The sequence below is a fragment of the Saccopteryx bilineata genome, chromosome 6 (genome assembly GCF_036850765.1).
Source record: "Saccopteryx bilineata isolate mSacBil1 chromosome 6, mSacBil1_pri_phased_curated, whole genome shotgun sequence".
In the NCBI taxonomy this organism is placed as follows: domain Eukaryota; kingdom Metazoa; phylum Chordata; class Mammalia; order Chiroptera; family Emballonuridae; genus Saccopteryx; species Saccopteryx bilineata.
In genome coordinates, this window is record NC_089495.1 from 123,375,549 (window position 1) to 123,403,353 (window position 27,805).

At 52.9% G+C, this 27,805-nt stretch overlaps 1 protein-coding gene across 1 annotated transcript; it reads right to left on the bottom strand.

The window, feature by feature from the left end:
• Positions 1–196: 196 nt before the first annotated feature.
• Positions 197–27,194, bottom strand: QRICH2 (glutamine rich 2). The gene is given in 24 exon segments (XM_066236624.1): positions 197–403; positions 1,885–2,013; positions 2,326–2,413; positions 2,811–2,955; positions 3,322–3,525; positions 4,189–4,290; positions 4,581–4,646; positions 5,193–5,314; positions 5,426–5,590; positions 5,773–5,847; positions 5,951–6,073; positions 6,734–6,988; positions 10,549–10,663; positions 11,145–11,242; positions 11,757–11,842; positions 12,455–13,366; positions 13,793–14,236; positions 14,381–14,650; positions 14,876–15,230; positions 16,137–17,141; positions 25,110–25,217; positions 25,604–25,663; positions 26,129–26,212; positions 26,215–27,194. Coding segments are annotated over 24 exon segments (6,159 nt in total). The 5' UTR covers positions 27,181–27,194; the 3' UTR covers positions 197–221.
• Between the last annotated feature and the right edge of the window lie 611 nt (positions 27,195–27,805).

Consider the following 27,805-nt stretch of genomic DNA (forward strand, 5'->3'; position numbering starts at 1 on the left):
CTTGCTCTTGGGTGCACCATGCACCTGAAGCTGCAGCCCCCTCAGAGAACGGCTGGATCAGTTTGGGGGGCTGTTGTCCCATTCTTATGCTACAAGCCAACCCCCTCTCCAAGAGGACGTCTGCCCCCAGGGGCCCCTCCCACTCATTCCCTCTTCCTGAGCCAGGACCAGAGAAGCCTCACCACCTGAGCTTCTTCCTAAACATTTATTTATAGTTCTGCTTAGTGAGCAGTGGAGGACCGCGGCCCCCGGGTGGGCTCATCCAGCCCCTCCCCTGGAGGCATGTCCATGTGCATCTCCAGCCCCGCTGCCATCTCTCTGGGGGTGGGCGAATGGGCCAGATTCAACTGGGAGAAACGCCCCTCCGAGGAGACTGGTCTGTCTGTCCGTTGACGAGAAGGAGCTGCAAGACAGAAGGGGCTGAGATGGCTGTGCCTTGCCCCCATGCCCACCAGCATGCTAGCCTCCCGAAAGCCCAGGGAAGTCTGAAGCAGCCCTGTTTGCCAGGCTGGGCAGGGGACATGGTGCCGGAGAAGGGACCTGCCGTGTGGCTGAGGTTCATACGCAAAGCTTTACAATCATGGAGTGAAAAATACTGAAGGCCTCCATCAGGACAAGAGCCTGTCCTTTTGGTCATGTTTCCTCTATTAATACAGGGACTATGTAGGCAATAATCATAGATAAGTGCAGGAATTTTCCCTAAGGCTAACCTCCCTACCTCCCTTTCCTGCTCCCATGATATTTCAAATGCCCCTGGAGTAGACAGTGGGGTGCCAGTGAGAAGAGAGAGCAGTACCCCCAAGAAAATCGTTCTTTGGCCCTGGCCACAGACCTGTTCTTGTCCATCACTGACTGCTCTCTCAGCCTCTTATCTGGGGCCAGATGGCTTGGTTTTGAATTCCAGCACTGCTGGTTCCTAGCTGTGTGACCTTGGGCAAGTACCTTAACCATTCTGTGCCTGGCTGACAAGGGTCCTACCTCCTAATGTTAGCACAAGAACTAAAATGGTTCCTATATATAGAACTTCTCAATAGGGCTGGCCAGTGAGGGGCCCTCAATAAGAGCCAGGTGCTGTGACCACCACTGTCACATGCTGTCTCCACCTGTTCCGGGCACCCTGAGGGCTGGAATGGAGAACGTGGTGAAGGGCATGGGGCGGCCCTGGAGCCTCCTGCAAGCCTCTGCCAGGTGCTGGGGGTCCATCTGTAACTTCTTACAGGAACAAGGTCCTTTCCTTAGATTGTCTTGGGGCCCTGAATCTAAGCAGCACTGACCCAGCACCCTGTTTACTGAAAGAGGAAGAAGCAGGCCTGAAGTGGAAGGAGACTTGCTTGGAGTTACTTCTAAGTGACCTGCTCTCCTGGCTGTAGGCAAGTGTCCCCTTCTGGCCCCATGTGGAGCCTAACCTTGGGAGGCCCTCAGCCCTCTCACTGTTGGCAGGACTTAGCCCCTCAGGGGACAACAGAGATTCTAGGGACCTTCCAGACTGGGGGGCTAGGAGGAGCTCCTCCACAGACAGGCAGATGGTGGGCTTCTCGGGCCATGTCATGGCCCTGTGCCCAGCAGCTACCACACAAAGCCTGTGAGTGCAGGGGCAGGGGATGGACTTGGGCCTGGAGCCAGAGTCCTGGGCTGTGACCCTGCTCCTATTTCCTCTTCTGTGGAGTAGGGACACTTCATAACAGCGTGTGCCCCACAGACCTGGGATACATACCTCACTCCCCAGTGCTGGGCTTTCTTTTCCTCCTGACCACCCCTCCGCTCCCAGGGAAATGAAGGCATATACCAGCCATCTGCAGGAAAGGGAGCTGACGGGGCAGGGAAGAGAAGCCCAGGGGCCGTGCTGAGGCCACTGGAAGGATACCCCATCCAGAGGTAAGCTACCTGCAGTGCTGCCAGCCAGCATTTGGGCACTCTGAGGCCGGGAGGGCAGCTGGCCACTATCGCTGACGGATGGCTGCTGGTGCACACGGAACCGGGAAGCCTTGGTCTTCTGCTTGGTAATCCCTGAGCCTGATGGGGACAGTGGAGGAAAGGGTGCATTCTGAGACACCAACAGAGCTCTGTGGGGACACATGAGGATGGGGAGAGGGCTGCAGCCAGCCTCGAGAGAGAACTGGACCACAATACCTGGCTAATTGGCAGAGACTGAACAGCTGTCTGCCACCTGCAAACAGTGTCCTGAATGTTTGGAGTTAGAGAGGTAGAGAAGGAGGCAGCTAGGGTCCAGTGGCCCCAAAAAGCACCTGCCTTCCAGGAGCTGGGCAGATCCTGTAGGACCCAACCAAGGAGCCTAAGGGGCAGCAGGGCCATCTGGACACTCACCTTCTTTGCTTGGGATGCCTGGCAGCCTTGTATCCATCCGTCCCTTGTAAATATGTCCATCCAGGCCCAAGATATCCACCTCGTTGTGCTGTGGAGGTGGGAGAGTATCCATTACTACGGGGCACCCAGAACTGTCCTTCTGGTCTTATCTACACAGGCCTGGGGTGCAGGGGTTACCCTCTCCTGAGTATAGCACACTGTACTCAGCGCCCTTCCAGGGCAGAGAGACAGGGTGTAAAGGAGGCGGAGCTGCCCCTGTTTTCAGGGCCTATGGTGGAGGTGTCACGCCAGCTGGGTGGGTAGCCAGGGCAGCATTTTCTTCCCAGCAAAGGGTAAGAACTTGAGGCTTCAACTGGGTCTGGTTAAGAAACTGCCTCAAGACAGAGGGTGGGGTGAGGTGACCTCTGGTGGTTTTCCCAGACGGTTTAAGAACCTGGTGTCATGTCAGAGCCCACCTCCCTGTCGCCCCCAGGCAGCACCCCAACCTTCATGGCGATCTGGATCTCCTCAGCGTACAGGCTCTGCGGCAGGTGCTGCAGGCGGCTGCGGCGGGAGGGGTAAGTGCGGGTGTGGCCGCCCCCGCAGTGCCGTGGTGCCGTGGAGTAGGTGTAGTCGGCCGTATCAGGCATCCTGTGATGAAGACAGCGGAGTTACTAAGAACAAGTGTGACCTGGCACACCTATGGTGAGGCCACCAAGACAGAGGTGGGGCAGCCACCTTCAGGGGTCTCTGGGAGCTAAGGCGGGACAAAACAGGCAGGTGAGTGAGCAGAGCACCCTTCTGGCAGGCCATCCTGAAGACCCCCCCACCCTCTCTCTCTCTCTCTCTCTCTCTCTCTCTCTCTCACACACACACACACACACACACACACACACACACACACTCCCTCCCTCCCTCCCTCCCTCCCTCCCTCTGTCAGAGCTCTCCCCAGCCATGAGGTGAGGCGCTCCTGGCCCAGGCTCAGCCTATGTCCTAGTCCTGCTGTCCTAGTCCTACCGTTTGTAGCAGGGGGAGCTGAGGCACTGGGCCTGCAGCAGCTCGCGGATCATCTGGCTGCTGGCCTTGACTGAGCCCCCAAAGTAGATCTGCACCTTCTCGATGTCCATCAGCATCTTGGAGTGCATGCTGCGCAGACGCCCCACGCTCTGCTCCAATGGTGCCAGCTCAGCCCGCGGGAAGGCGGTGCCCCCCAGCTTCAGGCTGCGGGCATGGACAGAAAGGAGGGTGAGGCGGCCACACCAGCCATAGCCCATGCCTAGGCAGAACCCCGGCCCATGCCACCCCCTTATATACACTGGACCCAGGGTGGGCCCTTCTGCATAGTCCCCAAGGGACATTGTCCAGGCTTGCCAGGGAAGGGTTCCTGAAGTGGAACAGTGCCAAAGAGCCACATGGAGAGAAGTCCAGCCCCTCCAGCTAAGCTGAGGGTGGTAGCACAGGCTGCTCTCTGTCCCTGCTCACCTCACCCTGCACACTTGCAAACCCTGGGCTCCAGAGCACAGTGTGAGCCCTCACCCTCAGGAGGCAGAAAGGCCCCGGGGAGGCAAGTAGGTGCCAGAAGGGGTGTGATCCAGAACCCCAACCCTGTCTGTACTCAAACCCTCACATTTGCTGAGCGACCCTCTCCCCGAGTGATCCTGGACCTCCCGCCCCAGGCGGCAAGGTGGCTAGTATCCTTGGCAACATCCTACCAGGACTCCCCATGGACTGAAGGCAGGTGACTGCAAATCTTACCTCTTCCTCCTCCAATGCTCATGCCCTGGGAAGTAGCTTCAGTGACCCCCGTCCCAGCCATGAGGAGGAGCCCCCACATTGCCTGTCCTGCCTTCCCACAAAGCCCCGTGCAGGACTTGCCATGCGTACTTGCGGCTCTGCTGCCGGACTTGCTCCAGTTCAAAGACAGTGTAGGGTCGGGTAGAGCGATGTCCTGGCAGGCTCAGCGCCACAGGAGTCACAGGGATGATTCTGGGCAGGGACAGAGAGAAGGGGAGGGTTGGAGTGTGAGAAATCCCATCGTCCACATCCACCACCCACTCCCCACATGCCTCCTGCCTGAGGAGCCTTCATGCCCGGGGGCTGGGGTGAAGGACTCAGGGGTGGGTGGCAGTCCAAACAGACAGGAGTGGACCCATGATGGAAGAGAGGAGAGGAGAGGACACGAGTCAGAGGCAGGTAGGAACCGGAGGAAATGAAGCCCAGCTGTGCCTGCCCCATTATGGCCACCCAGCTAGGGTCGTCTAGGTGTGGGTACTCACTGTCCAGTCACAGGTGTCTCCAAGGGACGGTCACATGACAGACAGTGGAAATGTGCCAAGAGCTGCCTGTGAGGAATGGGACATACGGAGGCTGAGTCCAGAGTGGGAGAGATGGCGAACCCATCTCCAGGTAGGCTGGAAGCTCAGCTCTCAGGAGCCAGGCCCCAGGCCACTGGAGGCCGATCCTGTCCCTGCTCCCCGGAACTCACCAGCTCCCAGACATACCCACTATTGGGTGCAGATCCAGTACCCATTTGTCCTAACCCAACTGTCCCTTAAGGATGCTATGTGTAGACCTTGGGGGCCCTCTGGTGGCCAGTAATGGAAATCCTGCGATTCAGGCTGCCATGGCGAGCTCTCAGCTCTGAGGACTAAGGACTCCCTTCTGTGCCTGAAGAGCCTCACCCTCCCTCCCTTTCCTTTTCCGACTAGAATGTGAAGTGACTGAGCTCTGGAATCTGTAAGTCCTACTTTGGGACAATCCGTGGCAGGATCATCCATTCCCCGAAGTATGCTGTGTACTGTGGGAGCCGTTCACGGAGGGACACCCCTGCTCTTCACACAGCCAGACCCTGCAGAACATCACCCCCCACACTGTCATTAGGGCCTCACCTCCGCATGCAGGCAGCCTCGTCTGCCTGGTAGAGTGGGGAGCGCTCTTTGAGCTGCTGTCGCAAGGATTTCCACCTATCCTCCAGCAGCTGTTTCACAGGGTCCAGCTCTAGGCGGTCCAGCTGCAGGTGGGAGGGGGAACCAGGTGAGCATTGAGAAAGCAGGTACAGGGGTTGCAGGAACTGAGGAAGGTGGTGTGGCTCCTACCTGGGGGTTCTGGAGCCTCCCCTCACCTTGCTGTCCATCTCTATCAAGAGCTTGTCCAGCATCTTTTGCCAGTCCTGCTCCTGCCCACTCATCTTGGCCACCAGCTGCTGCATCATGTGATTCAGCTGCTCTGTGGTGGCATCAAACTGGACACGACTCACTTTGGCAGCCAAGGCACTCTTGTCAGCTTTCTGCTTGGAGAGAGAGGAGAAGGCCCACCCTCATGGGAGAGAGACACAGAGGGTCCCCTGAGGTCTCAACCCTGACACAGCCCACATTCTCTCGTGGGCTCCCATCCACTCCTAGCCTTTCAAAGAATGGCCAGCGAGGTCTCCTGGGGATGCATGGTGGCCCCTCCCAGCCTGGCCCTTACCACGTCAATCTCAATCTCCAGGTGTTCCCTGTTGGCCTTTTCCTTTTCTAGCTTCTCTAGACCCTGGTACAACACCTGAGAGGCCGAGGAAGTAGAGAATAAGGAGCAAGGAACTGAAGGGCAGGGGTGGTCAGGCTCACACTGTGCCCCAACCCCAGCCACCCTTTCTGCTGCTCACATCAATGTCCTTCTGCTTCTGCCGATGGTCCTCGAGGAGGCTGCTGGTGGTGGTGTTGAGCTTCTCACAGTCGCCCTGCACCTGCAGGATGGCTCTCTGGACGTGGCCCAGCAGCTCCTCATCCTGCAGTGGGAGAGACAGAGGCAGGCTCCCTGAGGCTGCTGGGCCACCATAAGTCAACCCTTAAAACATCACCCAGCAGACAAACCAACTTCAGACTGCTCTAGTTCCTCTTGGTTGCCTCCACAATTTCCTGCCAACAGTGTCCACCCAAGGGGACACGAGCTTCAGTCTCCTGCCTCCCCACAGACCAGCCTCAAGGGAGCTGGCTGGCCAGTGGGAGTGATCAGTAGAGGTAATCACGGCTCAGGACTGGTGAGCTACCCTGTGGATCCCTGAGAGTCGGCATGTGGGCTACAGAGAGTCGGCACCTGCCCTGGGCTGAATCAAAATTCCAGAATTCAAAAGGCAGGACTCAGGGCTGTGGTGCTGTCCCCATCCCACCAGCAAGCCTGCCCTTTGAGGGGCCTGGAAGACTGGCATGAAGGGGTGGTCAGTGATTCCTAAAGCTATCTCAGCGTCCCCAAAGCATGGGATGCATCACTCCACCGTCAGCTGGCTGTGCTTTCCCAGCCCACAGCCCCATCCCCAGAGCTACTCACTGAACCCTATGGAAGAACCAGGGACTTCTGTGGGGCCACTAAGGGGCTCCACCGTGGAAAACTGTGGGCTTCCCCTGGGGGCCACGTGCGCCGCACCAGGGAGGAGGCCAGCAGCAATCACCTGGCTCTGGAGCTTGGCTTTCTTGGAAGGCCGGGAGGCAGCCAGGTTGCTGACCATCATTTGGAGCTTCTCATAGCGCTGCACCAGTGTGCTGACCTGATGGCTCAGGTCCAAGCTGCAGGCTGGGCAGGTGGCCTCAGGGTCGATCTCACCAGGTGCCAAGGTGGCTGGGGTCCTCTGAGGGACCATGCTCATGGACAGCAGCGTGGACGATGAGGCCAGCATGTTCTCGATGATCGTCCTGAGCTTGTCTAACTGGGTGTGAGAAGGCATATGCAGGGCAGTGAGGTACAGCCACGGTCCATCCACACTCACTGCTGGCCTGTCTTTCTCCTCACCTGCCCTGATCCAGGCAGTTGCTGCACCCTCAATGCCTTACAGAATGTGTGGCACATAGAAGGCGCTCAACATCCGTCCAATAAATAGTGACCAGGGCTCTCAGGAAGGGTAGCATTAATGCTGAATAAAGCCCTTACAGGAGAAAGGTTTCTGGGCCTTTCTCCAGCCAGCCCATTGGTGGTGTGAATCCTAGACTGGTGAGATCTGTCGGTCAGTCCACAGACACTTAGAGGTGCCTGGTGACACACAGGCACTACTCCGGGCCCCGGGGATATGAAGGGCCGGCCTCCCACACGTTCTGTCTTCACCTAGCATGTAAATAACTAACAATAAAAGAACATGGTGACCTGTGGTGGCGCAGTGGATAAAGCGTCGACCTGGAAATGCTGAGGTCGCCGGTTCGAAACCCTGGGCTTGCCTGGTCAAGGCACATATGGGAGTTGATGCTTCCAGCTCCCCCCCTTCTCTCTCTCTGTCTTTCCTCTCTCTCTCTCTCTGTCTCTCCCTCTCCTCTCTAAAAAAAAGAATAAATAAATAAATAAAATTTTAAAAAAAAAAAAAAAGAACATGGTAAGTGCTACCACTCCAGGGCTCTCTCATGGTCTGGGCTGGAACAAACTCCTTCCACTGACATTCCTACCCTCTTGTTTCCCATTGTCCCGACAAATAATTGGTCCCAGATAGGCACCCGATTCAAGAGCAACCAGGCCCTGTGCTGTGTTGCCTGGCTCAGACAGATGCTGAGCATGTGCTGTCTCTCTAGAGCAGGCCCACGCCTTTCCTCCTCTTTCCACCAGGCATGTTCTCACGGCCTTTCTTTTTCCTAAACTCCAAGCATCCTTTTTTTGCTTCTGTAACTCATTTCCTGAGCTCATGCAGCCTAGCTGGCTCACCTTTTCTACCTCTGTGACTTTCTAAATAAACCTTCTCTTATGATTTAAAAGGGGGGCAGCGCCTGACCAGACGGTGGCGCAGTGGATAGAGCGTCAGACTGGGATGCGGAGGACCCAGGTTCAAAACCCTGAGGTCACCAGCTTGAGTGCAGGCTCATCTGATTTGAGCAAAGCTCACCAGCTTGGACCCAAGGTCGCTGGCTCAAGCAAAGGGTTACTCGGTCTCCTGAAGGCCCACAGTCAAGGCACATATGAGAAAGCAATCAATGAACAACTAAGGTGTCACAATGAAAAACTGATGATTGATGCTTCTCATCTCTCTCTGTTCCCTATCTATCCCTCTTCTCTGACTCTCTCTCTCTGTCTTGTAAAAAAAAAAAAGGGGGGGGGGGGAAGGGGGCTGGCCCAGCCTCAGCGCCCTCTAATGGACATGTGTGATGTTTCAGGGCCTGGGGCAGCCACTTTGGACCATGAGTGAGAGAGATGAATGCTGCCAGAATAAAATGGAGGAGAGAGATGTAGGTATTTGAGAGAGGTGGATAAGGACAGATAGGCAGAGGCACAGACACACTCACAACAGACACAGAAAGACAGACAGGGAGTAGCCTGGACTGGCTGCTCCTTGGCCAGGAAGACCTCTCCCCCCCACTCCCTGTATATGCACATAACTGACAACCGAATTCCTGCCTGAGCTCAGTGCTATTCTCTTGCTCACAACCAGAAGGGCCTGTCAGGTCCCTGGGATACAGAGTATGGGTTAATTCTCTCTGGAAGACAGGAAGATACTCCTCAAAGTATGGACATTTTAGTGGGGTAGGGAAGAGTCTGTAGCAGCCCTCAGGGTTGAGGAGGGCAGAGAGGCAATTCCAGGAAGAGGGCAGCAGAGTGCTGAGGACAGGTTGGAGCCCAGGCGGCTGGAGAGCCAGCATGTGGAAGGCAGCACCCTGCGGCCCAGCAAGGAGAAAACTTGCTCCCAAGCACCCCTGAAAGGACCTGGAGTTTGCTAAGCTCATGGGCTTCGGAATGACAGGTGACTCTTGCATACAACCACCAGCTCTGGGATCGTAAAGTGGTCACATCACAGCCCCAGCAAACTTGGGAGTGGCCCAGAATAGGGCCTCTCTTACCAAAGGGCTCCATGCATTTCCCTAGCTGACCCTCTGGGAGCGCTTGGAGGGCTGGGCCCGGCCCAGATGTTCCTCAGTGGACACATTCTGGGGTGAATGTTTCACACCCATTAGGATAGCTATAACTAAAATAAATAAATAAAAGGAAACTAAGTGTCGATGAGCACCTGGAGAAACTGAAACCCTCTCGGATTGTGGCTGTAAAATGGTACAGCCATTTTGGGAAACAGTTTGGCAGCCACTCAAAATGTTAACAGTAGAATTTCTATCTAACCCAGCAATGCCGCTCATAGCCATGTAGCCAAGAGACATAAAAACTATGTCCACACAAAAACTTGTACATGAATGTTCATAGCATCATTATTCATGACAGCTAAAAGGTAGAAACAACGCAAGTGCCCTTCAACTGATGAATAGATAAACAAAGTGTGGTACAGTCATAACATGCAATACTATTCAGCCATAATGATGAATGAAGTTCATGCTACAATATGAATGAACCTTGACAATATCATGCTCAAGTGAAAGAAGCCAGATCTGAAGACTACATAGTGTATGATTCCATTTGTATGAACTGTCCAGAACAGGTGAATCCCAGAGATACAGAGCGGCTTGTAGCTGCCAGGGACTGGGGGATGAGAGGGAAGTGAAGTGACTGCTAATGGGGACAGGGTCTCTCTCCGAGGTGATGAAATGTTTTGGAATTTGATCATGGTGATGGCTGCATAACTTTGTTTTTTTTTTTTTTTTTTTTTTTTATTCAGTGAGAGGTGGGGAGGAAGAGACAGATTCCCACATGCACCCTGACTGGGATCCACCCAGAAAGCCCACTAGGGGACTATGCTCTGCCCATCTAGGGTATTGCTCTGTTGCTTAGCAACCAAGCTCTTCTTAGGTCTGAGGTGGAGGCCATGGAGCCATCCTCAGAGCCTGAGGCCAACTCACTCCAATGGAACCATAGCTGCGGGAGAGGAAGAGAGAAGCGAGAGAAAAGTGAGAGGGAGAGGGGTGGAGAAGCAGATGGGCACTTCTCCTGTGTGCCCTGGCCGGGAATTAAACCCAGGACATCCACACACCGGGCTGATGCTCTACCACTGAGCCAACTGGTAGAGTTGAGTTTTAGTACACAACTTTGTAAATGTACTAAAAACTACCTTGTTCACGTTAAAAGAGTGAGTTTTATGGTATGTAAATTATCTAATTTTTAAGGATAGGGAGAAAAAGACTTCATAGCAGGTAGACAGGCCTTGAAGGCGTGCTATTCCCCCTGTGCACCTGCAGCCTCTGAGCTGCTTCTGGATCAGGAGAAGATGAGCCCTAGATCGTAGGTATATTCAGCCCCCCCCACACACACACACACAAAGGAGGAACTGAGGGGACTGATGAGGCTGCCCCACATGGCAACTAACTCTGAGAAGAGCCCTGGTCCCTGTGCTGAGGAGTATGGAATCCACACCTGGTCCTGCAGGTAAAGGGAGGCTTCAGAGACCGAATGTTCCATGCTGACCTTGCCCCGTTCTTGGCTGTCCCTCAGCTCAGCCAACTCCTTCTCGATGTCGGCCACAGTGACTCTGCATGAATAAGAGATGGCCTGGCTCCACTGCTAGCCCAGGGGCCTGGGCCCCCTGTGCTGAGCACCAGCCATCAGGGATGGAGGGGGATGGACCAGGGCTATTTTACCACTTCCAGCAGCTCTTTCTAGGGAGCCCAAGGCTCTGTCTGACCCAGAGGTGACCCAGTGTACTTCTAGCAGGTGAGACCTGACCTTGCAGAGAGAAGGCTCTGAGGGGCTCTAGCAAGTACTGCCAGCTCCAACTGGGGACAGAATCTAAGAAGCTTTGGGGGGGGGGGTTGGGGGCACTCTTCTAAGCCCTGATGCTGAGCTGTTTTAGGAACTTGGGAAACTTCCACCAGCAACTTGAACTAGATATAGGCAACCTGGAGAGCAGACATGATCCAGGTCAAAGACAGTGGTCAGGTCAAGGTAGGGGTGAACCAAAGCCTGTTCTCATATCTTGGCTGAGAACAGGTGACGCCAGAGCAGGCACTTACCTAAGGATGCCCAGCTGCAGGCCCAGCTGGCCAGCTTTCGCCTCCTTGCCCATTCCTTGATCCTCTTCACCTTCCAGGATCCTTTGCACCTTGTCCAGCTATGAACCCAGTGGAGAGGAGGGTCTGGCAGGCTGGAGGGCTGCAGCCAGCCCCTCCCTCATCCCTTAACCCTAATCCAACCTTCTGACAAACACCAGAGTCCCTCCCTCCCTGACACCCATTGGTCCATCCACACCGTGGATGTAAACAGTTGGCATTTAGAGGACAACTAGAGAGCCAGCAGCCCCTTGCCATGACCACTGGCCTCAGACAGCTCCATAGGCTTGGCTCCAAGGCTGCTCCAGTAACCAGGTTTCATTGGAAATGGCCTCATGTCATAGAAAGAGCTCAGGCCTTCTTGTTGGCTCAGCCAAATGTTAACAGCTTTAAGCATCAAGCTTTCAATTAGTAAATGAACATGATAACCTCTGAGATGCGTTCCCTACCCAATGGGACTGTATGGACCCAGTGAGGTAACAGTGTGAGGGACAGGACTGTGTAAGCCATTAGCACAAATGGCAAGTAGGTGTGCTGGCACTCCAAGGCATAGCAGGCAAACACTCCATGACTCACTTTCGCCTTTTCCTTCTGAATTTCTTTGGTCAAGGTCTTTATACCCTTCAGCTCTTCCAGCAGGTCTGGTGGTATGGTCTTTTGGACTATGGAAAAGAGGCCTTAAGGTCAGAAGGATCAGACTTGCAGTGGGCTTCTAATCCCCATTTCCAGTGCCCACAATGAAGCTACCCTAGAGAACACAGGACCGGAGGGAGCGGGCGTGAAGAAAGGAGACAGGAGTGTCCTTACTCCATAAAAAAGGAATCCACCTAAGGCTTAATATCCTACAGGGCTTTGGGACCACTGGCCCACCATTTCCACCCAACTCTAAAATTTTAACTATTCTCTGGCCCTAGAGCTGTGAATGGACAAAGGGTAAGTTTAATTCTTCAACATTCTCTCCTCCCGCCCCCACCCAATGTGATCAGTTTCCCTTGTCCCAGCATTTTCCCCAGCTGCTATTCAGAGTCTGACAAAGACAGAAGGATCAGCCTCATTCCTCCCTCAAGGCACCTTCACTCCCACTGCTCTAATTCCATCTTTGGCTCCCAAAGACTCCTAGTAGGAGAACCCAGAATGCCAAAGAACGGACTTTTTATTTTTAGGAACTCAGAAAGAAAACTGGCTGCAAGGAGTTGAGGCCAAGGGTGGGGGATGGGGAGGAAATCAACTTAGAATGAAGACCACAGTCTCTCCTCCACGCGAGTGGTACCCACCCATCTGTCCGAGCAGGAACTGGATCTTCTCCAAGTCAGTTTGACCAGCTTTATCTTCATTCAGCTCCTTCATGCTCTCCTTTAGCTCCATGTAGAGGCCAATGAGCTCTCCCATCAGACGGAATGTTTCCACTGCTATGGGGAAGCTAGGAGCCACTTTGTCCAATGAATCACGTCTCTCACTCTGGATATCACCCCTTTCTGATGCAACTTGGTAGAGATAGTCAAGAGAGGTTGTACTCCTGGAAAAGGTGGCTTCTTGGCTTGGGGTAGTCTGAACATAAATCCCAGGTTGGTTTGGATCTGAATCTACTTGGACATACTGTTTCATACCTGGGTACCTTGGGTCATGAGGGCCAGGATGCGGGAGGCCACTGGAGTTTGGGAGAGGATGTGCACGGTCCTGCAGGTGTGCACTTGGGTCTATCTGGCCACGCTGATCTGCGCCAGAGACCAAATGTTGTTGATCTGGGCGTGCAGATTCCATGCCTGTACTTAACAGTGATGGACCATGGTGGTCTGTGCCAGTAGGCCTCAAGTCTTGTTGATAAGTTTCTGTTGGTACCAAACCCTCTCGGTTTAGACCTGGCAATGTCAAACCTTGCTTGGCTAGGAGTGGTGACAGTTGTCCATATTGGTCTCTGCCAGAAGGAACCACACCATGCTGATAAGGGCGTGGTGATATAAAAGTTGGAGAATCCATGTGGAATGGAAAGGCAGGAAGCTCTGTGCCTGATGGAGCCAAGCCTCGGTGACCTGTACCAGGTTGCCTCAAACCATGCTGATCTATTCCAGGCTGAACCAAATCATGCGGATAGGTACCAGGCTGCATAAAACCACGTCGAAATGCACCAGGATGGACTAAACCATGAGGATAGACCTCAGGTTGAACCAAACGATGTGGATATGCACCTGGCTGTACTAAATGAGCTGGATATGCACCAATCTGTACCAAACCATGCTGATCCACTCTAGGTTGTACCAAAGCATGCTGACCTGCACCAGGTTGGACCAAGCCTTGTTGATATATTCCAGGTTGTACTAAACCAGGTAGAGCCACACCATGTTGGACCAAACCAGGCTGGCCTGCAGGTTGGACTAAACCAGGCTGACCTGCAGGTTGGACTAAACCAGGCTGACTTACACCAGGTTTGACTAAACCAGGTTGACCTGCACCAGGTTGACCTGCAGGTTGGACTAAATCAAGTTGGCCTACATCAGGTTGGACCAAGCCTTGTTGATATGTTCCAGGTTGGACCAAACCAGGTTGATCCATTTTAGGTTGGACTAAACCAGGCTGACCTGCACCAGGTTGGAACAAACCAGGCTGACCTGCACCAGGTTGGACCAAACCAGGCTGACCTGCACCAGGTTGGACCAAGCCAGGCTGACCTGCACCAGGTTGGACTAAGCCAGGCTGACCTGCACCAGGTTGGACCAAGCCAGGCTGACCTGCACCAGGTTGGACCAAGCCAGGCTGACCTGCACCAGGTTGGACTAAACCAGGCTGACCTGTACCAGGTTGGACTAAACCAGGCTGACCTGCACCAGGTTGGACTAAACCAGGCTGACCTGTACCAGGTTGGACTAAACCAGGCTGACCTGCACCAGGTTGGACCAAACCAGGCTGACCTGCACCAGGTTGGAACAAACCAGGCTGACCTGCACCAGGTTGGACTAAACCAGGCTGACCTGCACCAGGTTGGACCAAACCAGGCTGACCTGCACCAGGTTGGACTAAACCAGGCTGACCTGCACCAGGTTGGACCAAACCAGGCTGACCTGCACCAGGTTGGAACAAACCAGGCTGACCTGCACCAGGTTGGAACAAACCAGGCTGACCTGCAGTTTGGACCAAACCAGGCTGACCTGCAGGTTGGACCAAGCCAGGCTGATCTGAACCAGGTTGGACCAAGCCAGGCTGACCTGCACCAGGTTGGACCAAGCCAGGCTGACCTGCACCAGGTTGGACCAAACCAGGCTGACCTGCACCAGGTTGGACCAAGCCAGGCTGACCTGCACCAGGTTGGACCAAGCCAGGCTGACCTGCACCAGGTTGGACCAAGCCAGGCTGACCTGCACCAGGTTGGACCAAGCCAGGCTGACCTGCACCAGGTTGGACCAAGCCAGGCTGACCTGCACCAGGTTGGACCAAACCAGGCTGACCTGCACCAGGTTGGACCAAGCCAGGCTGACCTGCAGGTTGGACCAAGCCAGGCTGACCTGCATCAGGTTGGACCAAACCAGGCTGACCTGCAGGTTGGACCAAACCAGGCTGACCTGCAGGTTGGACCAAACCAGGCTGACCTGCACCAGGTTGGACTAAGCCAGGCTGACCTGCACCAGGTTGGACCAAGCCAGGCTGACCTGCAGGTTGGACCAAACCAGGCTGACCTGCAGGTTGGACCAAACCAGGCTGACCTGCACCAGGTTGGACTAAGCCAGGCTGACCTGCACCAGGTTGGACCAAACCAGGCTGACCTGCACCAGGTTGGACCAAACCAGGCTGACCTGCACCAGGTTGGACTAAGCCAGGCTGACCTGCACCAGGTTGGACCAAACCAGGCTGACCTGCACCAGGTTGGACCAAACCAGGCTGACCTGCACCAGGTTGGACCAAACCAGGCTGACCTGCACCAGGTTGGACCAAACCAGGCTGACCTGCACCAGATTGGACCAAGCCAGGCTGACCTGCACCAGGTTGGACCAAACCAGGCTGACCTGCACCAGATTGGACCAAACCAGGCTGACCTGCACCAGATTGGACCAAACCAGGCTGACCTGCACCAGATTGGACCAAGCCAGGCTGACCTGCACCAGGTTGGACCAAACCAGGCTGACCTGCACCAGATTGGACCAAACCAGGCTGACCTGCACCAGGTTGGACCAAGCCAGGCTGACCTGCACCAGATTGGACCAAACCAGGCTGACCTGCACCAGATTGGACCAAACCAGGCTGACCTGCACCAGATTGGACCAAGCCAGGCTGACCTGCACCAGATTGGACCAAACCAGGCTGACTTGCACCAGGTTGGACCAAACCAGGCTGGACCAAGCCAGGCTGACCTGCACCAGGTTGGAACAAACCAGGCTGGACCAAGCCAGGCTGACCTGCACCAGGTTGGAACAAACCAGGTTGACCTGCACCAGGTTGGACCAAACCAGGCTGACCTGCACCAGATTGGACCAAACCAGGCTGACCTGCACCAGATTGGACCAAGCCAGGCTGACCTGCACCAGGTTGGACCAAGCCAGGCTGACCTGCACCAGATTGGACCAAGCCAGGCTGACCTGCACCAGGTTGGACTAAACCAGGCTGACCTGCACCAGGTTGGACTAAAGCAGGCTGACCTGCACCAGGTTGGACCAAACCAGGCTGACCTGCAGGTTGGACCAAGCCAGGTTGACCTGCACCAGGTTGGACCAAGCCAGGCTGACCTGCAGGTTGGACCAAGCCAGGTTGACCTGCACCAGGTTGGACTAAGCCAGGCTGACCTGCAGGTTGGACCAAGCCAGGCTGACCTGCAGGTTGGACCAAGCCAGGCTGACCTGCAGGTTGGACGAAACCAGGCTGACCTGCACCAGACTGGACCAAGCCAGGCTGACCTGCACCAGGTTGGACCAAACCAGGCTGACCTGCAGGTTGGACGAAACCAGGCTGACCTATGCCAGGCTGGGTCACATCCTGCTGCTGTATGCCAGGTTGTGTGAAGCTAAGCATTTCCAAACTGGGCTGTACAAAACCTTGCTGATCTGTAGCAACTTGCATCAAACCAGATGATCCCAAAATATACTGATCTCTAGTAGGTAGAACCAGTCCTTGTTGATCCAAGCCAAACATTGGAAATCCATGCTGATCTGTGCCAAGTGGTCCCACACCACTCTCGTGTATGCCAGGCCACTCCATACCACGTTGGTCTGTGTCAGGAAGTCTCACACCAGGCTGATATGTGCTAGTTGGAAACATACCAGGCTGACCCACACTAGGTAGTTCCAATCCTTTCTGATCTCTGCCCGGTACCCATGGTGGCACCATATCATGCTGACCCATGCCATGTAGTGCCAATCCCTGCTCATCCACTCCGGATGGCATCATACCAGGCTGACTCATGCTGAAGGGGAATACACCATGTGGGTAAGTGCTAGGATATAGAAATTCAAGCTGATCCAGGCCAGGGGGCTCTAATCCATGCTGATCTGGCCTTGCAGAGACTTGATCTGGACTAATGCTTGCCCTCCCATACAGCTCTGGGTGCACATAATGATGCCTGTCTCTGGCTGAGGGTAAGCCCTGTTGAACTGGGCCAGCGTATGCCTCTTGTTCATCTCTTCGTAGATGTGCTGTGCTGGGATCCTCTCTAGGTCTGTGATGGTCAGATTCCATTCTGAATTGGGACACAAAAAGGTGAGGGGTCTTTGCCAGGCTGCCTTCGTCATGGACCCTCAGTTGCTGTTCTCTTCCAGGAAACCCAGCAGCATGTCTGCCTCGTCCCCTGCTAAGAGCCACTTCAGAGGGGGGTCCTGGTCCACTGGTTCCTAATAAGGCCTGATCTGAGCCCAAACCACTGGCAGAATCCAGAGACTGGTCCACACTGGAACGCTTGGTGGAGATTCCACTTGGGATATCGTGTGATGACAGGGAAGTCAGTTTTTTGTGTTTAAGAGGTCCTACTGTTGACTCTGAGATCTGGTTGAAGAGGAAGAAAAAAAGCAGACACTATAAGTAACAAATACTGTAAGACTTGGAGAGAAGGGAATCTGGGCTGCCTGAGAAAGATAACTAAATGTCCTTGGGGAAAAATGCCTCTGGCCCCCCAAACTAAGCTGGACACAGAGACAGACTTGGCTAATCCTAAAGGGTAAGCCTCCAGATTTTGGAGCATCTACACATTTGCAAATGATATCATAATATATAACCTCCCTCATAAAAGACAGAGGAACACTGCAGAATACAAGTGACCCATGCTAACTCTCACCATGACTACAAGTAAAAAATACAAGTAGTTTATTGTTTAAAATATGCAAGCCACCTCTTTCTTTTTTCTTTCTCTCTCTTTTTTTTTTTTTTTTTTTTGGTATTTTTCTGAAGCTGGAAACGGGGAGAGACAGTCAGACAGACTCCCGCATGCGCCCGACCGGGATCCACCCGGCACACCCACCAGGGGGCGACGCTCTGCCCACCAGGGGGCGATGCTCTGCCCCTCCGGGGCGTCACTCTGTCGTGACCAGAGCCACTCTAGCGCCTGGGGCAGAGGCCAAGGAGCCATCCCCAGCACCTGGGCCATCTTTGCTCCAATGGAGCCTCGCTGCAGGAGGGGAAGAGAGAGACAGAGAGGAAGGAGAGGGGGAGGGGTGGAGAAGCAGATGGGTGCTTCTCCTGTGTGCCCTGGCCGGGAATCGAACCTGGGACTTCTGCACACCAGGCCGACGCTCTACCACTGAGCCAACCGGCCAGGGCTGCAGGCCACCTCTTGATTGCCCCATTGCTGATGGTAGAAGTGTATGCCGCAGGGCAACTAAACCATATATTTAAAATGTAAATGTGCCTGGCCTGTGGTGGTACAGTGGATAGGGTGTTGACCTGGAATGCTGAGGTCATCGGTTCGAAACCCTGGGCTTGCCTGGTCAGGGCACATATGGGAGTTGATACCAGAAGTGGCTCCTCCCCACTTCTCTCTCTTTTCTCTCTCTCTCCTCTCTAAAATATTAAGTAAAATCTTAAAAAAGATTGTAAGTGCACAGGAACTTCTATAGGTAGAAATTTTCTCTATGAACTCTCATCAAAGGATGCTGAGAGGCCTAGGCAGGTTGGTTCAGTGGATAATGCATCGGCCTGGCATGTAACATCCCAGGTTTGATCCCCAGTCAAGGCTCACATGAGAAGCGACCATCTGTTTCTTTCCCCCTCCTGCTCCCCCTTCTCTCCTTCTTCCCCTCCCACAGCCAGTGGCTTGATTGGTTCAAGTGTCATCCCCGGGCACTGAGGATAGCTCAGTTGGTTTGAGCATCAGCCCCAGGCACTTAGGCTAGCTTGGTTGGTCTTGAGCACCTGCCTTAGGTCCTGAGAATAGCTCAGTTGATTTGAGCATTGGCTCAAGAAGGGGGTTACCAGGTGGATCCTGGTTGGAGTGCATGCAGGAGACTATCTCACTATTTCCCTTCCTCTTACTTAAAAAAAAAAAAAAAAGTACATGGAGACTTGGGACAGTTTTAGTAAAAGATGAATTGTTGGAGGTAGCCAACTCTATCTTAGAGACGACCCCAAATGAGCACTCTTTAAGACCACCTCTCTCCTTCGAGTGTGCCTTATGCAAAACTGCCCATCCGTCCATCTCGCCCGGAGACTCATCCACAACATAGCCTCGCTCTTGAAGATCTTCCCTGACGTTATGACTGAAGTATTTTCAGATGTGTCGAATTCATCAGCTAGAAGCTCCTTTCTCTCCACCTCTTTCAACATATTTTTTAACAGATTAAAAAAAAAATCCCAAAGCTAAAATTTGAAAAATAACTCCCTACTTTTCTAAAGAGAATTCTGTAGTTTATGTTATCACAAAATTGGGGAGTTTGGGTCAACTTCCTATTGATGTTTGAGTTGTCTTTTTAGGTTGAGATATGACTGATCAAACAGCTATCACAAAATTCTGGAGGAGCCTTTCTACACTGGGAAAGTTTGCAGAAGTTTAAAAAGTTGTGAGTCATGTGCATGACTTTGAGTCTCACCCCTGAAAGCTGAACGGCTCACCCACAACCCCAGCTCTGGATTCCTGCTCCGTGATGCCCAGAACCATTTAGCAAGAGCACCGGCTAAGTGTCCTGTACTCATTTCCTACTGTGGTGTAACAAATAAAAACAAATACGTTGATCATCTGCCAGTTTCCAGGCGTCATAGGTCCAGATCTACCTTAGTCGAATTTTCTATCCGAGTCAAACAGCCTGTGGTCCAGGCCAAGCCAGGCTTCGTCTGAGGCTCAGGGCCCTCCTCCAGGCTCGTCTGGTTTGTTACCAGAATTCAGTCCCTCCTGGTGGTAGGACTGAGGCCTCGTTTTCTTGTTGGCTGTTGGCCAAGGGTCACTCTCAGCTCCTAAAGGCCGTTCTCGATCCCTCTCCTGAGGTGCCACACGGCGGCCAGCGGGAGGGCATGTCTGGTCAGTCCTTCACCTTCTTCAGAAGGTTTCACCTAATTAGGTCAGGGCCACCTGGAATTATCTCCTCTTCGATTAGTTTGAAATCAATTTGTTAATAAGCTAATGATAGGAGAGACATCTCATCATGCCCACACCAAGGGAAGGGACTGTGTGATGTGTGTACACCAGGGGCAGCAGTCCTGGCAGCCAGCTGAGAGTGCGCCCATTACTGGTTCTCTAGGCCTCATGGACTTAAAACCAACCGCTGCGATGAAACAACTGCCTTGAAAGCGACACCCAACAAACACATTGACATGATCAGAAACCACTCTGGAAGCAACTGCTGTGGACTCTGCCCAATGTTCAGAAACAAGAATGCCAGAGAAGGGCACAAAAATTCAGCTAAACTTACGAGAGCGGCCAACCTCAGGAGGGAACTGCCTCAGGAAGGAAAAGATGACTGTATTAATAAGTTTCCCACGGCTGCTGAGATGAAGTCCCGCAAACTGAGCAGCTTAAAAGGACACACATTTGTCATCTTACAGTTCAGCAGTTCAGAGCTCCAAATCCAGTGTCTCTAGGGCTGCAGCCAAAGTTGACGGCCAGGCAGACTCCTTCTGGAGGCTCTGAGGGGATAATCCGTTTCTTTGTCTCTTTCAGCTTCTAACAGCCGCTGACATTCCTTGTTTTGTGGCTGCTTGGCTCCAATCTCTGCTTCTGTGGTCACATCACCATCTCTTCTGCAGCGGAATCTCCCTCTGCCTTCCTGTCATCAAGACCTTTGTGATAGCTCGCCTCCACCCCTCAAAATATCACAGGATAATCTCTCATCTCAATGTCCCTAGTTTAATCATACCTGTGAAGTCCCTTTCATCATATAAATTAACACTCCCAGGTTCCGGGGATTAAGACTTGGTTATGCCTGACCATGCGGTGGCGCAGTGGATAGAGCGTAGGACTGGGATGAGGAGGACCCAGGTTTGAGACCTCGAGGTTGCCAGCTTGAGCGCAGGCTCATCTGGTTTGAGCAAAAGCTCACCAGCTTGGACCCAAGGTCGCTGGCTCGAGCAAGGGGTTACTAGGTCTGCTGAAGGCCTGCGGTCAAGGCACATATGAGAAAGCAATCAGCCTGACCTGTGGTGGCACAGTGGATAAAGCATTGACCTGGAAATGCTGAGGTCGCCGGTTCGAAACCCTGGGCTTGCCTGGTCAAGGCACATATGGGAGTTGATGCTTCCAGCTCCTCCCCCCTTCTCTCTCTCTGTCTCTCTCCTCTCTCTCCCTTTCTGTCTCTCTCTCTCTCTCCTCTCTAAAAATGAATAAATAAAATAAAATAAAATAGAAAGAGAGAAAGCAATCAATGAACAACTAAGGTGTCACAACAAAAAACTGATGATTGATGCTTCTCATCTCTCTCCGTTCCTGTCTGTCTGTCCCTATCTATCCCTCTCTCTGACTCTCTCTGTAAAAAAAAAAAAAAAACACAAAAAAACAAAACAAACAAATAAACAAAAAAACGACTTGGTCATTGTGAGCCATTATTCAGCTTATCATAGTGACTAAACCAAAGTTACAATTTTACAGAACAAACACTCTGAAATCCTAGAAAAATGGATACATAACAGCTAAAGAAGTGGGGGCAGGGACCTGGAACAGGGTTGGTTATTTCCCTTAATGGCATTAGATGAGACCACGTCATTTCTGAGAATAGGAATTAGAAATAATGTGTGCCAACATAGACTTCCTAACATGAGCTATGCCTTAGACTCATCTTCTAAGATGTCTAAATAGCAAACCAGCCCTGGCTGGTTGGCTCAGCGGTAGAGCGTCAGCCTAGCGTGCGGAGGACCCAGGTTCGATTCCCGGCCAGGGCACACAGGAGAAGCGCACATTTGCTTCTCCACCCCTCCGCCGCGCTTTCCTCTCTGTCTCTCTCTTCCCCTCCCGCAGCCAAGGCTCCATTGGAGCAAAGATGGCCCGGACGCTGGGGATGGCTCTGTGGCCTCTGCCCCAGGCGCTAGAGTGGCTCTGGTCGCAACATGGCGACGCCCAGGATGGGCAGAGCATCGCCCCCTGGTGAGCAGAGCGTTGCCCCTGGTGGGCGTGCCGGGTGGATCCCGGTCGGGCGCATGCGGGAGTCTGTCTGACTGTCTTTCCGTTTCCAGCTTCAGAAAAATGCAAAAATAAATTTAAAAAAAAAATAAATAAATAGCAAACCATAACAACACAGCCCTTTCATGTTGGGAAAACCTGGAGAACACCCCTTTGTGGCTTTGTCCCTTCCACCCTGCACCCCCAGGCCACAGACTTTCAAAAGAGAGATGCCAGTTGCTCAATGTTAAGACAATTTAACTCCCCAACCCTTCCAAGACCTATCAGAGGACTTTCTAATTGAAGTGTGCCTCATGCATCCCTCTCCGTATTTTAGCATGCCTAAGATGGTATCATTTTAAGGTGTTCCCTTATGTAATGCACCTGTAGGAAAGGGAACATGCCGCCAATTTAATATAAAATGTCATCAAGGCCTGATGTGTGGTGGCGCAGTGGATAAAGCGTCGACCTGGAATGCTGAGGCTGCGGTTCAAAACCCTGGGCTTGCCCAGTCAAGGCTCATATGGGAGTTGAAGCTTCCTGCTTCTCTCTCTCTCTCTCTCTCTCTCTCTCTCTCTCTCCTCTAAAATGAATAAATAAATAAAAATAATTTTTTAAAAATGCCATCAACTCTTAGACACATCTCAACTTCAGAGATGCTGCTATGTGGGGGAATGTGCATCTTGGACTCAGTAGGTTTATTTTGAGCCAAATGCATTGCTTTTAAGCTCCTCCTTTCCTGTGACCCATGATCTGAACAATGAAGATGTACAATGAACTGCCCGCTAGACAGGAGGAATCCAGAATTCCCTCTGGGACTTGGGCTCTCAGTATTCAACTGCCTTCAGCAGCTCTCCATGACCTCAGGATGTTCCAGAATGCTTGTTTCTGCTTCCCTGGGGGACGTGCCACGAGGCCAGACTCATTCATTTTGCTCAGTTGGTTGAAGTCAGGCTCAATCTTCTTCGACTGCTCCGCTAATCTTTGGGTCCCACAGTGGAAAATATTGCAGTGGTGACCTCAACCTCACAGGTGATCACCTGCCTCTCTCTCCATGGGGGCCTGAAACAAGACCTTTAATTTTTGTTTTCTACCCTCTTTAGTCTGTCAGGACACACACCGTCCAACAGAAGACGTCCTCTACCCTGGGTATGCTATTTCTACAAGAGAACATCTGTACTCAAGATCCACAGACCAGCCCTGGCTAGGATAGACTGGTTGGTTAGAGCATTGTCCCAAAACACAGAGAATGCCAGTTCAATCCCAGGTCAGGGCACATACAGATTGATGTTCCTGTCTCTACCTCTCTCCCCCTTCCCTTCTTGCTAAAATCAATAAATAAACTTAAAAAAAAAAAAAGATCCAGAGAGTTAGTAAAACGGCCACTGAAAACTGCTTCCATTGTGAAATGCCCATCATGATGGATCTAGCTGGCACCTCAGGCTCACTGCCTGGGTCACAGGAAAGTCCGAAACCTCTTCCTCCCATAAGCACATTTTGACGAGAGTGCTAGGGTTGGGATTGTCCTGGTTATGGTAAGCCTTTTATTTTTTCTTACCATTAGAAAAAGTACATGAGGCGGGCAGAAGGGCAGAGGAGACGGTGGCTGGGAGGAAGAGAAGAAAAAGAAAAAGAATGGTACTTACCACCATCTGCCAAAACCCATAATTGACCGTAACAATGCCGAGTTTCTCTCTCTCTCTCTCTCTCTTTTTTTTTTTTACAGAGCCAGAGAGCCAGAGAGAGTGACAGACAGACAGGAACGGAGACGAGAACCACCCATCATCAGTCCCTCGCTGCGACACCCCAGCCGCCCATTGACTGCCCTCTCACATGTGCCCCAGCCGCGGGCCTTCAGCAGACCGAGTAACCCCTTGCCCAAGCCAGGGACCTTGGGTCCAAGCTGGTGAGCTTTGCTCAAACCAGATGAGCCCACGCTCAAGCTGGCGACCCTGGGGATCTTGAACCTGGGTCCTCTGCACCCAGTCCGATGCTCCATCCACTGCGCCACCACCTGGTCAGGCCCAACGCTGAGATTCGAAATCCCAGTCTCACACTTATGTTAAAGGAAACCACTGACAGTGTGCAGGGAGGTGGTATCCAGTGCTCTGCGGTCTCTCAGCTGGAGACAGTGAGATTCTCCCAGCTGTGGCCAAACTTGTCATCACCTGAGCTTGTTCTCTTGCTTCTAAAAATTCTGCAGCTTTTATATTTATTCTCACTTGCTTCTGGAGTTGTTCAGGATTGTGAACAACTATCCAAACACTGACACTTTCTTAGCTTTGGGAAAAGTAAGATTGTCTCAGGGTAGATGCTTATCTAAAGGTCTCACAGAGGCTTCCGGAAAATGTGTGCTTACTCAGAACACAAGACAGTGGTATATGTAAAAAGCTTTGGCTTTAAAAAAAGACAAAACAGCCATTATAAATGTCTAATCACTATGTTGTACATCTGAAGTTAATATAATATTGCATGTCAACTGTAATTGAAAAAATTTTTTTAAATTTTTAAACAGCAAAAGCAGAGGCAGTCTTTCCCTAGGCCACTCCTTCTGTTTACAGGTTCCTCTTCCAACACTTTCTGATGGTACTTTCCTCTGAAGATGGACCCAGAATTCAGAAAGTCTTGGGACTGCCCAGATATTTGTCGTACCCAAGATGGCCACTTGGTGGCGCCCAAAAGGTTCACTCTCTTCCCCCTGTTTGTGTGTGCAAGGAAGTGAGATCCTCTTCGAGGGACCCAGATGCACAAAGTCATGGGAAGGGAAATGTCAAGATCAAAAGGGCAGCTGATTCTGGACCTTGAGGGTCATTTGAAAAATACCCATTTTATACAGATGAAAAAAAGCTGGGGATTTGAAAATGATATGGCTATCCTGTGCACTGTCTAGAACAGACAGGTGCCTTCGTGAAAGTTTCCCCAAGGGTAAAAGTCACCATCAGCAAATGACTCCATAACAAGGTTTTATTTCCAGGGTTGGTCACCTTGGTCCACTAATAGTGAAGGGACTTGGCACATTTCAGGAGATAGAGTAGAAAAGAACTCTGAAACACCACAAAAGGAGATCAGGTACCATTTTCCATCCAACCATCTGGTCAAGCTCAAAGTACTGGGTACCTATAGGCAGTGCTGGTAGGGAGAGTAAGAATCCATCTCTCTCCTACTATGCTGGTGGGGGGTCTAAATTGGAACCAAACCCACAGGAGGCAGTTTGTCAAAAGCTTGCCAAATTGCAGACTCACATTCCATTTCTAGGAGTAATGCATGAAGCAATGCTTGTCATAAAATCGGGGCAAAACATTTAAAATATCCATAATAGGGGACTGTGAAATAAATTATGAACACCCACATATGGAATACTGTGCAATAGTAAAAAAGGAAGAGGCTCAGGGGAGCCCACCAAGACCACCACCCAGCCCCTGTCCTTATTTGCTCACCATTTGTGAGGACCTCAAGCCATCGGTAATCGCCTGTTCCAGCTCCTCCCAGGTGACCATAGTGACTTCTCCATGAGGAACCGAAGTCATCTTCCGCCTGAAGGGTCCCTGACAGTAATAGACAACATATGTGTGCGTGCACACACATACCTAGTTTAATCCCATAAGTTTTAGGAACAGAACTGAGCTAACAGGATTAGTGGATCCTTCTACAGCCCTACCCTCAAGGACAGAGGTCACTGTGAGTCATGGGCAGCTGGCTTCCTGTCCCATGTAGGTCCTAAGGGAGCACTGGGCAGGGATAGAAAGGATTTCTCTTCAACCCAGGCGCAGTGCCCTGAAGGGCAAAGGGCACACATGTCATCCTACCCTGGAGGGATGCAGACATCCAGGTTGGGAGTCTGGGGGAGCTCAAGCGAGGGGGCCAGGCTGTGGTCACCCATCCTCCTCCCACCCCTTCCAGGGCCCTTTCCAACAGAAGTGGCAAACATTACCAAGATTTCCTCCCGGTCTCTGACTACCTTCTCTACTTCTTCAATCCGTTGCAGGAGTTTCTGGAAGAAGAGTTCAGAGGTGGAGGGTCAAAGCTGGCCCTCCTGTGGCCCTTGCACACACACTGGCACAGGGAAGAGGAGGAAGGGTACGTGGATCTTAGAGGAGGAGAGAGGGTAGACAGAAAGTGGGTAAGCCAACAAGAGGAAGGGACACGGGGTGTGACAGGATGGTGATAGGGACAGATATGCCAGGAGCACATGCTAATTCTGGGATGGGAACCCTTGTCCTGGAATTCACTTCAGACTAACCACTAATGAACACTGCCTGATTGCAGAACGGGGCTGGTCTGCCTCCCAAGGACAAGCCTTTATCAGGTACTTCAGAGCCTCTGAGCTGAGAAGTTGTCAGCTCCCCTCTGGGTGGGTTCAGGATCCTTGGGTGTCTGGTAAATAGGGGTGAGCCTCTGTGCAAACAGGGTGAGGAAGGGGGCTGCATAGGAAGATGTGAGGTCCCGGCACCCTCACCATGGGGCTCAACTCTGGGAACTCCTGCGCCTTTTCCTGGTCTTTTGCCAGGGCTTCCTTCAGGGTTTTCACATCTTCTATGACGCTCTGGAGCAGTTCCATGGCCTGAAAGGTAGAGTGGGGGCAGCATGGGCCAGAGCTGTTACCAAGGCCTGGTACTGCCACCATGCCCACAGTTGCCAGCTGCAGTCTCCTCCCCCCATTGGTGGGTGGTCTTGTGGCTCACAACAACCTGGGCTGGAGAGGAGTCTGGAGAGGGGGTGGCTTGTTCTCACCTGGGGACTGTCCTTCCAGATTTTCATCAACCCTATTTGCGCCTTCTCTGGCATCAGTGTGGCCATCCTAGGCACTGGCATGGTCATGCCTGGCACAGGCTTGGCTGTTTTGGGAATAGGTATATCCGTCTCAGGCATAGGCATTGCCATCCCAGCCTCCTGCCTGGTCATTTTGGGTATCAGCTTGGCCATGCTAGGCATCAGCGTGGCTTCCTCAAGTGTAGTCTTCTCTGGCGTGGTCTTCCTGGGTGTGGCCATCTCTGATGTGACCATCTCCAGTGTGGCAATCTCAGGCATCACCATCTGGGTCATGGAAGTGGCCCTTTCCTGCTCCCCTAGCCAATTCTTGGTGTCCAAGTCCAGCCCCCCAGCCAGAGTAGTGAAGGACTGAAAGTGGGCTAGGACGCCCTGCACCTGACTGTCCATGGCTTTGACCTGCCGGCCAAGGTCCTGGACTTGCCCATCCAGGTTCTTCACCTGGCTCTCCAGCGTTTGGGCCGGCACCCTAGCCGCAGTACTCCTTCGCCTTTCCTTCGGCACAGCCATCTGTGGGGTGCTGAGTGAGACCCTTGGGGGTGGGGTCTCAAAGGAGCTGCTCTGCTCAGGTGACAAGGACTGGAAGCCCACCCGGGTGTCCTGCAGGTGGAGGTTCTTGAGCATAGCCACGAGGAGCGTGTGAAGGGCCGTGAAGTTGACAGCGCCCACCTCCGGGGTGCCGATGGCCAGGTCGGCCAACTCCCGGAGGGAGACTGTGGTGGCAGCCGCCACGGGCGGCATTGTGCACAGTCTCAGGAGCGGTCAACACCTGCGGCCAGATGGGTGGCTATGGTCCCCTCTCTGATCGCCATGCCTCTGTGACCTTTCAGGGACCCTGTGGGGTCCTGGAACACTGTGCCCCCTAGGTCCAGCTGCACTAGGCACCAGTCACCTTCTGGAGCCTGCCTAGAGGACAGAGAAGAGCGCACGGCTGCCGGGCTTCCCACTCTTGACTTCCGGAGCCAGCGCCTGCCTTTCAGGCGGGGTCTGATGCACAGCTGACCCTCAGCGTCAGGTTTCTGTATGTTTGAGCCCAGGGGTGCCTTACCTCGCACCAGGTCTCAGCCGGTGGACGGACGTTTGGAACTAAGCCACGGGGCGGGCGTGGGGGGTGGACACGCTGTGTGCGACCCCGTTGCAGTGGTCTCCGCGCGCCCTGAGGATTCCGCGGATGAACTCGCGCCCAGAGGTGACCGGCGTCGAGGCAGTAAGTCAGCGCTTTGCCCAATCTCCCCAGACTCACTAGGGTAGCCTTTCCTATAGGGCTCTGGGGAAGCCTTGGCCACAATCTACAGTGCCACTAATTTTTATTGTTAGTAAACTCTTCCAAAGAAAGATGGTATGGGACTGTGCCAAGGCATTTCAG